Genomic DNA, 15171 nt, shown 5'->3' on the forward strand with positions numbered 1-15171 from the left:
GATCTTTTGTATAAATAGCATTTCCCAAGTTTATTGTTATGTATATGAGCCTCACCTCGTAGTAGAATGATGCAATAACCAGACAGATAAAAGTAAAGGGTGCTTTGTCAGTTTTAAAGATGGCATTAGTGAAGCAAAGAAGATGGATCAGGGCTCTCATTCATAAAACTTTGCGTGGATTCCACTGTGAAAATATGCATGTCGCAAAAACAACTTAGCAAAAAATTTGTAAAACTTGGCGTACACCTATTTCTACACAATTTACCCTGCTAAATTACCACCATCTTGTAAATGTGCGTATGTGAACGTGCCTAGAGCCCTGCCTGAAACAAATATGCAGCGTGCTAATCAACCTCGTACATATACAGTTCCAATGCTGCACAACTTCATTGGCTGGTATAGCAATTTCCCACCTGATGCATGAAGACCACATCACCTGCTTTTAAGAGTATCTGGCTGTGCTCTGCAACTGACTGCGCAAGATTATGTGTTGTGGGGTCCGAGAGAAGGCTTAAGGTGCCAGTGTCTGAGTGGTTGGTCGCTATTACATGGCACATGTAATGACACAATTGCTGTTACAATGAACAGTAATGGCCGTATTAAAAACTGAGGGTTCAGCCAGTTACCTTACCAACAAGCCAGTTGCCAAGTACAGCACCGACACATCTGTCAAAGCTACTTTGCTACAAAATAAATGAATTGTGGGGTGACCCAGGTCACCGAGTCATGACGTTTGTCAGTATCATCATATCATAGATCACTTGTGTGTTAATGGAAAGTGACTGCTTATGGTTACGTAAAGAAGCTTGACTGAATGCCCTTCATGCAATACGAGTGTAATAAAGTTGTAAAGGAGGCTAAAATACAGTCTGTGCATCATATTTGTCAGTGTTGGAGTTAATGTTTGCTACAACAACACACATTCTAATTACAGCTCATTGATACGATCTGCTATTTGTGTGAGGAGTCATTTAGCTGATTTGGCTGCATTTTCCCAACATAAATCCAGTGAAGTTGTCATTTCCCAGTTTCTCCAAAATGTTGTGTATGGGTGAGTCCGTGTTGCTGTAAATACTGTATACACACCTCCCCCATCAAGTTTTCTTTTATCAATCCAGAATTTGTGTATGCACGTTTCAAGCCACTCTGTGCTTATGTAACCTTTATAAATGAGGCCTCTGGTCTTTTCAGATGTTTTCTGCTGTACTTTAGGAGAACAACTGCTTCTAAGAAATTGGACAGCCTTACAATTTTGAGAAAAAATTGCTTATTTTATATTATTTATTCATAAAGAAAAAAGCTTTCCTTTTTAAATCTTGACGTTGGTATGGAAAGCTGCATACGCACGTTTAGAGCCTCTTTTTCTGCCAATGCATGTTTTATAATTTTCAACCCTGGATTATCAAAGAAGCCAAAATGTAAACCATTAGCTATTTACAGATCTGATTTAGAATTATCCACAGACCTGCAGCCTAATGTAGTGTTGATACCCTGATGTCCTTTGCACAACTTCTGGATGACTCAAGATGGCAGTGGAAGTTGTTGCCAATGAAATTAAACCTCAACATGGACATCTCGTATCTGACTACTTGAAAAAAACACATTACCCAAAAACAAATATAACGTTCAACTAAGTAGAAAATTCACAAAATAAGTTAAAGTAAATAATTCACAATACTACTAGTTATAACAAAGGGGCTGGTGGTTGTTGTAGTACTTTCTGGTGCAGAACTTCATTAGTACTTTGCTCAATTTTCAAAATAAGCAACTCTTACCTTTGTCCTATTTAATAACAATTAAACATCAGTAACATCTATTTAGATTTTTCTAAATTAACATTTAAACTGTTCTTTGTATTTGTAATAATTTCTTGGCCGAACTATAGAAATCTAATTTCACACGTAAACAATTCTTTTCAGTGATGTTTTTCTAAAAGTCAAACTCCATAGGTCTGGTGTTAAGGGAACGTGCATCTCATTTGTTAGCATTGCTTATTTGGTGCATTAGCAGCACGTTGGCTGATCTGTTACCTCCGCTGGCTTTTTTTCCCACTCTGTGCAGCTCCAGTTGGAAGCCTCGCTTATGGAAAAAAGATTGACAGCTTTAGAAAAACGAGTCAACGGAGTCTGTGACGAATGACTTGAAATAAACTGCCTGTCACCTGCATATTGGTAAAATGTGAAGCTTTTCATTGAGGAAGTCTCAGTCTTATTGTATTAAATGCTGTTTGTTCATGTAGCATTATTAAAAGAAAAACAAAACATACATTTATGTAGGGAATTTTTTGCAACCCTGCATTTCTAATACCGTACTTTGGATGGCACGTCACTGGAATTGTTTCCTCGCCTCTCAGTGTTGTGTTTCTCTCTCTGTGTTGTGTTTCTCTTTTATTTTATTGTTCCACTGGCACAATCCGCAGTTTTTGTTTCCAACTAAATTAAAAAAAGTATCAAATAAAAGTCTCAAAAACAAAACCAGTGGCTTACTTGTCTTGCTTGTTAATAAGTGAGAGCTCAAAGTTCAATTACTAGAATCCTTGGCATCATGCAGTTTGAAGATATGCAGTTGTAATCTCTCAAGTGTCTTTGCCTGATCACCAGCTTGTGATCAAAAATAAAAAGTACAGCACTGTAGTACAAAGGCCTAAAGAGTTGTAGCTTTTCCATAGCAGCTGAACTATAAATTGGACTGTTGGTCTTAAAGAAGTAATTGACCAGCAGCTGAATTTGTTTCAAAATAGACAACTGCCTGAAATCTGTATTTTGTTTTTAATGCAATAATTTACAAACCGTTTATTACAAATTAGAACAAAAAAGGATAACCATAGACGTGTAATTAACAATTCATGAAATTATTGCATGTGGCACAATGAGTTTTTAACTGAATAAGGATACCTCCACATTTTTAGAAAAGGCAAAATATTAACCTGCATGAACTGTAGATACTGGGTTCACTGAATTGAAAAGAATGTCTGACTTTAATTGATAAAATATACTGTGCGGCATTAACAGAAGGTGTACAAAATCCTAGAGCTGGACTATCACTATAGCTGCAGGGTTTTATTCAAAACTGTTTTTCTTTTGCCCTGGCTATATCTTTCTCAATTTCTGTCAACTTCTAAAGGTTGCTTATTGTCATCAAGAACCTTTAATGTTCAAAGGTCAATTCAAATACCACACACCAATGAGCCATCTCCATTTGTATTCAGCCCTGGCCTGATGGTATCAAAATGGCCACAAGCTTTCACTGCAAACAATTTGCTCATTATGCTAACTGTTTTAGAAATGTCAAATATCTCGGTGGCTTGTCACTAAATTTGTGCAAGGCCAAGAATTTGACTTCCCTGTACAAATTGAGCATTTGTCTACAGTGCTGTGAAAAAGTATTTGCCCCCTTCCTGATTTTTTTTTTTTTTTTTGCATGTTTGTCACACTTTAATATTTATATTTGTTTGATCTGAAACAGTTGACAGGCCTGGGTGTTTCAAGTGAAATTGAACAGTTACTTCATGATTTAACAAGGGGGGCAATTACTTTTCCACATAGGGCCATGTAGGTTTGGATAGTTTTTTTTTCTTAATAAATAAAATCATCACTTAAAAACTGCATTGTGTGTTTACTTGAGTTATCTTTGTCTAATATTTAAATTTGTTTGATGATCTGAAACATCTAAGTGTGACAAACATGCAAAAAAAACCCAGGAAGGGAGCAAATACTTTTTCACAGCACTGTATAATTCCCAAATTATTTGTCCTTCCGTTCTTAGAAACAGATACACTACATGAGAATCAGTTATGGGTACAATTTCTCATTTCCTTCATCTACTCCTCAAAAATGGACATAATTCAAGCATATCACATACTCGCCTGTAATGCTTTCTTAGATCATTACTTTAATTTGCAGACCACAGCAGTTACTGCCTAGTTTTGCTCCCTGTGTTACACGTCACTAAGTGGACCCTTTTCTTTTCTACAATATCTTAAACGGCATATCCAAGATGAAGTGTGTGAAAACTAAACCTCCTCTAGAGACAACATCTGCAGTTAAAAAAAATACCACGATGTATATGAATAGATTTGGAATATTTATATTGAACATTAAACTTTGCCGGGGTTTTGAAAAGCACAAGTCTACAAGCTCAGCACATCTCCATGGCCATTTTGTTTTGTAGATGTATTATCAGTATAGTCCATTCTACAAATGTACCACTGCCTAAAACTATTAACAGAAAATACATTTCTATTATATTTTGCACATCTGCTATATACCACCCCTCTTGGGGATGTGATGGAGGAGTGACATTTCTAGGAATGTTACTTACCTCAGCATTGTACCATTACGTCACATCCAGCCAATGGTGCCCTGCCGAAACACTTCGAATTTTGTTTAACAGCTTCAGACAGCACTACCAGCTGAAGTGACCCTTGGACGTCTTCATGTCTTCCTCTGGAGACTGCCTATATTCTGTTTCCATCTAAAAGCCTTTGTTGCAAAGTTAGAGATTCTAATTATGCAGAGTATAGTACATGGACACCCATCTTCCCCTTCCTTATGTCCTTACAGATAACACACAACGTTTTCCTTCAAACTCATTTAACAAGTCGAGATTTCAGACATGGGAAAGGTTTGGGGCAACCACCCGTATAATATGTTCCTGGCTGCAAAAGTAAAGAATTGTAAGACCAGAGTAGTTTACAAGACTGAGTCCAAAAGAGAACTCAATTCCAGAGGAAGGGAGTGAGGCCTTAGGAGGTCTGGGGGAAGGAATGTCATCCTCAGGGCCGGGGCCAGAAGTGACATGTCCCGAGTTGACGCAGTGGTTCCTGGTGGGATTTCACGGGAAAGGTCTGCAGGGGACTTAGAAAGACAGTTAGTGCACCCTGCTGGCCCCTGGGCAGATGTGTTACCATTATTCTTTAAGCCCTTCAGCTGCCTCCTATTCGCACGTGTGTGACGCTCAGAAATGGCAAACATAAAGCTCATTACTGCAGAAAGATAAATATGTTAAAACATTTAGTTGCTTTTTAGATAAACTCTTGCCCTGATGTTGACACAGAACCAAAATACTGCATGTTTTATCATGAAAAAGTGTTCACAAATGGCACTTTAACCTGAAATGTTACTGTACTGGTGGACAAATTAATGCCTAAATTGTTGGCCTTGATTTACATTTAACTTTCACTCATCCCTCAGTTTTCATCGTAACCCCAATAGTTATACTCAATAGCACTTTATCCCCATATAATTGAACACCTTAGCAGGGGCCTGAAACTGCTCTTCTCAGGAGGCGCACTCCTTCCAGGATTCACAGTTTAAGTACTGTATGGTCCGCCTCTGCATTGCTTCACCTTAAAGAGCTACACGTATGAATACCTTAGCAAAGGCCAAGAGCTCTGCTTCGCACCCAGAGAATTACCTTTGTTTGGGATGCACAAGTACTCTTTTAACAGAACCCAAGAGCTTTCTTGATAAGCATTCTCTTCCTAAGTTATGGACGTGGAAGTCCAATCACTACTCCTGAATGAACACAGCTCATTACATTAATACTCATAAGTCACTGCAAAATGTCCATAAATAAAAGACAAATTGAGTGAGTTAATACCCAAACTGTATTTCAGTCATTACTTATGTTTATTTGTGGGATAAAACAGGCATAAATGCTAGATATGATAAACATACAACCTGAATGATTTATATCGGGGTCACACAGCAGGCCTGGTATCAAATGGCTACAGTTTTAGTTGTTGTAGTCTTTGCCACGTGAGATTCGTGGGAGCAGAGGAATGGTAGGAGGCAAATCTGATTGAGCTGGCTTCTCTCTCAGGCTGTTGGGTCGTTTTTTTAAAATCCTTTCCATTATAGGGTGCCTTTGATGGATATTTAACACAAGATCTTGCATCAGTCAAAAGTCAGACAACTTATAAATTCCCATCATCTGGTTAGTTGTCAGTGAGGTTACTTTTAGCTAACCATGAGAAACAAGTTAACTTACAAAGTTCCAAGCCCTTATTTCACTTCTTCCTACAAGCATACAGTATCCACACTGGCTAGTTTTTCTGAGCTTAAACATACAGTATACACTGATAAAATATTTATTTTTACATTTATCTTGCCAGAATTCTTTAATCAATTTGTATGCATTTCAAGCTTTTATCTCATCTTCTGAGTTACGATCTACGAGCCAACGTTAGCTTTCCAGTATGAGCTCTGAGCATACTCTTTATTCACTGAAGAGCTACATCTATCTAGATAATTCTAAATAAAAACATTAAAATAAAATGCACATTCTGTATCCTCATTACACTGCAAACATCTTTTCTTAAATATAATTCCATATTTTTTTAATTTGTCTTTGTAAAAACTATTTTTAATAACTAATATTTCCAAGGAATATAAAGAGCTACCATTTCTTTACTGGGTATTTTTAAAAAACCAAATAAACATATCTGTGTATTGAATAATTAAAAACATGAGCAAAATAAAAGCAACATCATATACAAGAAACATATTTACTCATTTCTGGTATCTGCACTTTCAAATTCATGTTTACCAAATGCCCAGGAAAAAAAGTTTAATGTCTGTTGACTCAAAAGGGTGCTTGATTAAATGCTCAGTACCATGCACCTTCTTAGACTAAGTACAATTAAAATTAAACAATATAGAAAATAATCAACTTGATTACTTTTATGTTATGATGATTTATCCCACTAGACAAAGTAAAAATCTTGGGAGTCATTATTGCAACGGGCAGTATGACAAAACAGTGTAGCTCATCTCCTTTAAAAGTGCAGTTTTTACCACGGTGTCTGCGACCAGCAATTAAACAGCTTAGGCTTTGTTTCTTATTATCATTAAATAAACATTAAAGTACATTTGGTTAAGATGATAAACTTCATTAGTGCTGTAGTGACAATCACTAGCTCTCCTTCGATCGTATGCCTTCATGCTGTGCAATTTACAATTACTACAGTAAGTACAGTTGCTTGTTGGAGCAAATGAAGGCCAAGGGTTAAATCCTGCAAGAGTCACACAAGATTGCTGGTTTGTGCTCATCAAGTCTGCCCTGAAAACTGTTGTGGAGACATGAAGTGCATACAAAAGTCAGACACACCCGAAAGATTCAATTTAAATTGCAGCAAAACTAGGTCTGCAATCGTGCATAAATAAAACTTCAGTATGTCTTGCCTTTGGGGTCCATATGTATCACATTTGGTTTGGGCTCAGGAAAAACGTCAAACAATATGGCAAAAATACAAGTGTAATATGAGCTTTAATGGGTGGCTTTTATGTATAGTTTGTCCATAGCACTGCACCAAACACTGAGTGGCCTTTTGGAATGCCGTTTGTGAGATGAACCAAACAAAAATAACTGCTCTGCTGATCTGTAGAATTTCTGGGTAGTTGCCATAATTCAGAAGTTTGAAATGTCCCAAAAAATTCCACATAAGAGGACCAATAATTAAAAAAGGATACAAATAAAGATAAAACAAAATACACTCTAGTGCTCCAATGGCACCATGCTGCTTTTATTGCTGCAGAAGTTTTGATACAGAGGTTGCAAATATACAAAACCATTTCACATGAATTCTCATTTCCATTAACACATCGACATATTCTCATCTGTGAAGTGCATAGTTCAATGCAAACTGTGTCAAAACAAATACCAGTTAAAACAAAAATGTCCCAGAATTGTAAAACCACAAAAAAAAAAAAAAGAAAAACTTTTAAGATTGTGGGTGAAAAGCATGTAATTAAATGTACAGTATGTACAGATAACATGATTTATAAAAAAAACAAACAGTCTACCTATGCCATTTCAAATACTCTAATTTTACCAGTCAACATTCCTAACTGAATTAAACTATTATCAACACAATGATCACCCTTCAGGAGACTTTATGTAAAACACAAATTTGTGTGAAAAAAAAGAATGGGTGAAACACTAAAACTCTCTTTTTTTTTCCTTTTTCCTTTCTATGTGAAAATGTCAGCTGCTAGTAAACTTTGTACACGTTGGATATGTGAATTCAGCAAAGCATTCATTTTTTTGTTCCTTGAGTATACACAGTACAGATATATTTCACATTCTTGGTTCATCACTACCAGAAGTGTCAAGTCCACATAAAGCTTTTACCTGAAAACTTCTGATGGAAAACGGCAAAAGGACCAAAATATTAAGCTGATCAGACTAATTACAGAGCTTTTAAAGCTTTAAGGATAAAGAAATAACATCGTAGCTCATGGGTGCAAAGTTTATATATATATATATATATATATATATATATATATATATATATATATATATATATATATATATATGTGTGAACTGAAGCAAATAAATCAAAGGCATGGCAAAGTGTGTGCCAGGTGCACCAAAATTAATAATCTTTAAAAGAACTAACTTAAAATTTAAGAAAACTAAATCTTACAAGAGTTTTTCTAATTAAAAGCTGTTTCTATACCCAACACCAATGTTTTCATAAACAAGAACTGGCTGGCAAACGTCTGTCTGGAGAATTATCGAGGAGGATGCTACTTAAACAGGAGTTGAACCAAATTTGATACCTGTTGCTACATGTCCTTTTGGCAGAACGTTTCATTTACATTTTAAAATTTCAACCAAATGCCACTTTCTCAAAATACTCTTCCAAATAGCAAACACCTTGATCACCAGAAGAGGATATGTTTATATCAATAGCACATCATCAAGTTAAGTAAAGTGATATTGCCTTAATGCTTTCAAGTTTCCAGCCCAGCTAGTAGGCTATGTAGGTCTGAGGACTGGTTTACCAAATATACCAAGAATTGCCTTGTAACAGATAATCAGGAGATGTGCTCCAAATTTGTTCCACAAGGTCACAGGCATCAGGATTTCAAAAATACACACATGTGCTGTGGTTTAAGATATTAAGGTGCAGTGAAAAAAACAACTTGGTAATCGACTACAAAGGAGTCTTAAAAAATAAAATTAAAATTAAACATAACCTTGCTGCTTTTGTCATAAGATCTTATATCACCAGAAAACTTGAAAGGATTATGAGTGTTAATACAAAAAAATGTATACAAATACAATTGTTAGAAATGTGTCCAACAAAGTGTAATGATGCTACTTGCACCAAAACCTCCGATTAAGATAGGTATTAATTGTGCACAAAACAGCACTGATGCAACAGTCTGAGACAATTAGAAAATAATTTAGCTTAACATGCTTAATTTACCACCTTTTTAAAAAACATTTTTTTTACCAATCATTACAATGCATGTACTGTCTGCATATATTGCCAGACCATGAGTAAACTAGCAAATTAAAGTGAAGAAAGCACTAAAACGGAACACTTTAATCAGACTAAATATTCATTGTATTAACACAGAGAAAGCCATGTAACTTAGTGGCTTCATAGACAACAGTTACAAAATGTACATCAGTACACCCCCTACTTGTTCAATACATTGGAACTTTTTGTACTATTGCTTTTTCAAATATCACCTAAATCTGCATTATGCATTCCTTTCCAGTATTAACTAATTTTAACACTTCTGACAACATGCATATTCTTATTTGCAGTACCTTATCTTTAAATTTAAAAAAAAAAATCCTCTCTCTTGATAAATTATAAACACGTGGCAAAAAGTTATTAGTGCTGTTAGCTTGTTTTTTGGAGATATTGTAGTACTGACAAAGTGTTTATACATAATAGGTTGTTAACACCAGTCTTCCATTCATTGCTGATGTTTACTAAGAAAACAGCTATTCAAGACTGGTCAAGACAGTTTACAATTCACTTATCTACAGAGGAGTTGGTTTTAGAAGTGCTCTCCCATCTTTTTAATTTAGCAAGGATTAATTGTGAAATGTGGAATTTGCTGCAAGGTTTTCAAATAATAGTAAAAATCTCCAGTTAGGTTTACTAAAAGGAATACACTTTGCAAATTAAAAACACAATGCTTCACGAGTTTGGCATTTAAAATTTAAGGAAAGATAGCGCTAAAAAAATTATGTAGGGATCCCTTGCTGGTATCTCTTCTGGCTCTGTATTCAACGTAAGGAATGTTAAACCTGTTGGTTATATTAGTTATAGGGAAAAAAAACCAAAACAAAACAAAAAAACACAAAAAAAAAAATACTGAAGGAAATTATCACCACTGACTTGGAGAGATCTGTATGAAGATCTGACACTGGACAGGAGTTTATTTACAGCAAAAAATTTATCTCAAAGATTTTTTTCAATGGTTAATTTTTATAATACAAGCTACATAAATATTGTGTTTGAGCAGACATGTAAAAAAAGCTGTCTAAAAGAACTGGAAAATCATTTGTTCATAACTTTGCACCCACATAATACACCAGAAATACAGGACTGTTCAAGTCCATTCATGCAGTACAAGTAAAAATATAGACAGATTTCTACCGTTAATCCAGCTAATAAAACTTGCCTCCTTTCCCCTACATTATTTAACAATAATCACTATATATGTTTATTCATTCTACCTACTGTATGATCGTATCATTCCAACACTAGTTCATGCATAACATTATTATTGCTTCTAATATTCTAATATCAAAATATGGCTTAATTTGCATTAGGATTTACCTAGATGGTGTGCTATCTGAAGTTGAAAATGTGAGGTATTTTGCGCTTAAATATGTTTAGCTAAGCACTACTCTACTGTCTATAACTAGAACTAATTCATTCGTAATTATGTAATAATTTATATGACAAAAATATAATCGACACCCTAGGGCAAGTAATCAGAGGCTGAGTCATCCTTTTTATTTTTTTAAGCATGTAATAATGTTTAATCAATGGCAGGACACTAACTTATTGGCTTCTAGGGGGTCTGGCTAATTAATTTAAATAAAATCAAAACATTTTTCTATACAGAGAATGCAGGAGCATCAAACCAAATTTGGACTCTCAGCCTATGAAACATTTTTATACTTAATTAAAAACATTGAAGTAGTGAGAATACCACTAATATATAATTGTTATTAACAAAAAAATTAGCAAGCTCAATGCTTAACTCTAAAAATACTGTGAAATATTTATCTGCTACTGAACACCCAAGTACCACATTTCTGTAGCCTGATATTCACTAAAACAGCTTTCCAATTGAATCTCACTTAGCACTCTTACTTTGTTCCAGAGGTCAAAGGATTACAACAGATTACACAATAAAGACTCGTTTAATACAAGAAAAGGGCATTAAGGAGTGATGAAACTCTTTCAGTTTTGTGTGGTTCAAAGCATATACTACACACACAACTGATTGCTGAAAACAGGTAAGCACCATGTAATTGAGCATTGGCTTTTGTATTTTATTATGCTTTCTTTTTCACATTTCATGCTTTTACTTTAATAACAGGGTGGCGTAGTGGCGCAATGGTAGCACTGCTATCTCGCAGTAAGGAGACTAGGGTTTGTGTCCTGGGTCCTCCCTGTGTAGAGTTTGAATATTCTTCCAGTGTCTGCTTGGGTTTCCTCCCACAGTCCAAAGACATAAAGGTTAGGTGAACTGGCGATGTTAAATTGGACACAATAAATTGGGCAGTGTGTGTGTTTGCCGTGCAATGGAATGGCACCCTGTCCTGGGTCTGTTCCTGCCTTGGTCTCTGTGCTTTCTGGGATAGGCTCAAAAACCCTCCGCGACTACGGTATGTTCAGAGCTAAATGGGTTAGAAAATGACTTTAATAATAGTATGTAAGACACTCTGGAATTAAGCAAGGTGATGCTAAACAAGGTTCAGCACTATATGTATAAAATGGTTTAAGAAGCTGTTCATGTAAATTTTGTTTTCCTATATTTATTTTACCTATTTCCTACTCTTTTTCATTATGCAAAACTCAATACTGCCAAAACATTTAAAATGTATTATGTTGTTTAAAGAACACACAATGACCTTTTTGTGGAACATACACTGTTCAAAATTTACACACTGAACATGAGGGGCTAACAAGAAAACAATAAATGAAAAAAAACAACATGCTGAATCTTAGCATACAATGCACAGATATAACTAACTCTCCTTTGGTTAATGGAAAAATAAATAAATTGAATAAAGGGCAGTCTAGACCTAACTATGCTCTAGTATTGGAAAAGTGCTGTAAAGGGTTAAAATGGTTTCTGAAGGCAGACTTTGGTTTTGCAGCCTCCATTTAATACTGTATACTTGTACAGTTTAAGCAGTACGCAACAATTTTAATTTTATTTTAGATTTACATCACAAAGATATCAAACCCTAATGAATTATTTAAAACTAGACACATAACTAAATGTTCCATGTTATTGTGTTACGAAAAATCAGTTTTGTTGAAATGCCTAGAGGTCTACAAATTAAACACCCCCCACCACCTACAGTATTAAATATGTTCAGTGCCTTTTCAGTTTGCAAAATAAAATAAAATAAAAACAACTTGGATGCCTCATTCTCTTACCACAGCTCCAATGGATATCAATTCTTGTTAAAATTGCTAGTTTTGCAAGCATTGCTAACATGCATGGCTACTAACATGGCACTATCATGTGCTGTTAAGCTAATACGCATGGAACTATACATCTTAAAATGGAAGACGTTGGTGATTTTGTTGTTCTTAAACAACTTGTCACTTGTTTCACAATTATTTATAAAGAACATATTGCACATACCCACATACTTAGGTGATATTAAAAACAAGAAAAACAACTAAAAAAAAAACCACTTTGTTTCTATCCGCTATCCACTTAGGTCTGAAACATAATTCTTTACTCTTCCCTAAAAGGCAGTTTTAATGTTGCATTTTGAATCAAATGAAAAGAAATAGAAAATTGTCCAGCACTGATCAGTCCAGACTTTGGCCTGAGTAGTATGACTTGGAATCAATTAGCTATTTTAAGAATGATACAAAAAATTGGATAACAGTTGGTTTTAAAAAAATAATCTCCTCAGAAAAATGTAGTAAAATTTCCTTTCAGTATACTGATGTCTGTCGAGGTTATCCAACCTGTGATAGTCCTATATTAGGTATAAGAATTAACTAAAAACAAAGTGTAAACAAGCTTTTGCAGAATTACAGGAAAAAAAGTCTTAAGAAATACATTGCAAGGGTTCAGCCATGCAAAGCTTTAGTACAGTAATGTAATAATCTATAGCCCAAAAAGAAAAAAACACACCCATAAACATTTATACAGTTGTTCTGAAACAGAAGGACTAGTAGCTCAGGACATCTAGTGATTCTTCTGCCATCAAATACACAAAATTCATACCACAGTTCAAAGGGCAGAAAATAATTAAATATTTTTCCTATCTGTAAACTAAGTGCAAAATGTTAAATAAACACTTCCACTGCAAATGCATAAGAAGTATGAAAACTAATTTTTTATCACTTTACCTTGATTTGCTCATTTTGTTAACTGTGTTTCACTATATCCTACACCTCTTCCAAGCAAGCTTATTTGTCACTGCAGAGTGTCTCAGCAGACACTGAAAATCCTAACTTTCGAGACAAAAGCAAACCTAAAATATTCTGTTCTTCATTTTAATAAACAACTACTTAGCCTTACACCATGAGTTAAAAAAAATACATATCCATTAGAACACAACAATAAAGGAAGTGAAGAAATAAGCAGAGCTTTGAAAACACAAAGATCTTCATACTGTGGAATATCAGTGCATGAGGCACAAACACTGATGATTTTAAGTGTAAAACTAACTCCACCCCAAAAAAGTGCTAAATGTGCTTTTAATGCTTGCGTGCTACTTGGAAAAATGTAATCCAGAAGGCAAAAATAAAATGCTGTGAACTAAAAATTGTATTGCTAAACCGTTTTTGCTTCCAGGGCTACAATCATGCCCTTTGCAGAAACAGAGGGTTGCTGTTGGTCTTTCTGGAACAGAAGGCAACATACTGGTCGTATTGGGGCTTCAAGCAGGCTATAATCTTGTTTGGCAGTCTTTGCAGAAATTAAAATCTGGAGGAAAAAAAAACAAAAAAAAACAAAACATAAAATCTAAGTGCAATAAACCAGCTAAACATGTTTCAACAGTGCTATAAAGGATATGTTCAATGCAGAACTTAGTCTTTTCCACACAAAGTCATACGTGTTTTACACAGGTTGAGTATCTCTAATGCAAAATGCCTAGAACCAGAAGTATTTCAGATTTCAGAATATATGCATATACATAATAAGATAATATCGGTGACACCCTTGATCAAGTAGGGAAATGCAGCCAAACCAGCTAAATAATGACTTACATATATAATTCCTACTACAGAGCACATTACCAAGTTATTATATGTGCTACATATTATACCTCAAAAAATCATAGTTTTAATGTACAGACTGTATTTTTGGTACTCTTTAAAAAGATTAAATGTTGCATATTAGCACTGAAGAATTTCTTCTGGTTTTTCATCAGTTTATATCGGATACCTGTTGTCATTTCTCAGGAAACTGGCCGACGGGTCAGGAATATTTCGGCCAAGCTTCACTTCTTCATGTTCATTGTGCCTTTAATTGTCAGACAAGATGCTATATCCAATTTTTGTATGGAGGGGGTGTACATACATAAAACATAACCTGTTTTTGCTAACATAAAAAGGCAATTTGCAGCAGTGTCCAGTTTTCCTAATGTAATCTGACCACTTTACTGAACTCATATTTAAATAAAGGCACGAAGAAAAAAGGAGCTGCTTATGTTCATCCTAAGTAGTGACATTCCTATTGCATAGTACAGGTGTTACCAGTTCGCCCCCAAAACCCCCTGCACAACATGTTAAAACTGCCCTGCAGTATCTATTCAGCATCATAGTGCTTCACAGGGGAACTCCTCTCCTCCTCAATAATTGATCAAGTAATGGTGCTTCATGGTGCTCACTGATTCATGGGGGACCCAACCCTGGTTGCTGATCATGTATTGTAGCTTTGTGGAGCTTCATGGAAAATAATCCATCCTTCCTGGCTCAGAATGAATAAACATTTTTGGAATCTGGATATATGTTGTTCACTTTTGTTCGGCAGTAATAAATAAATAAATAATAATAAATAAATTAGAGGAGGCATCACGGCAGACCTCAAAAAGCTTCAGACTTAGGATTACTGTATTTTGGATTTTGGAATTTCATATTAGAGATGCTCAGTATGTATTGAGAGTGGTGATCAGGTCATGAATCACTAGTATTAACAACAACATTAC

At 35.1% G+C, this 15171-nt stretch overlaps 1 protein-coding gene and 1 long non-coding RNA gene across 2 annotated transcripts in view; one reads left to right on the top strand and one right to left on the bottom strand.

Annotated features, from left to right (window-relative positions):
* oip5 (opa interacting protein 5) overlaps window positions 1-2474 on the top strand; it is a 29140-nt gene extending 26666 nt beyond the window's left edge. Inside the window, exon 5 of the mRNA XM_028821959.2 lies at window positions 2062-2474. Within this exon, the coding sequence (XP_028677792.2) occupies window positions 2062-2139 (78 nt within the window). The 3' untranslated portion in view covers window positions 2140-2474. The remainder of the gene's footprint in view (window positions 1-2061) is intronic.
* A 5017-nt stretch (window positions 2475-7491) lies between these two features.
* The window catches only part of LOC114666432 (uncharacterized), a 37366-nt gene continuing 29686 nt past the window's right edge, over window positions 7492-15171 (bottom strand). Inside the window, exon 4 of the long non-coding RNA XR_003718582.2 lies at window positions 7492-13946. This is a non-coding gene — a long non-coding RNA (uncharacterized LOC114666432). The remainder of the gene's footprint in view (window positions 13947-15171) is intronic.

The sequence above is a fragment of the Erpetoichthys calabaricus genome, chromosome 16, assembly GCF_900747795.2.
Source record: "Erpetoichthys calabaricus chromosome 16, fErpCal1.3, whole genome shotgun sequence".
Classification (NCBI taxonomy): Eukaryota; Metazoa; Chordata; class Cladistia; order Polypteriformes; family Polypteridae; genus Erpetoichthys; species Erpetoichthys calabaricus.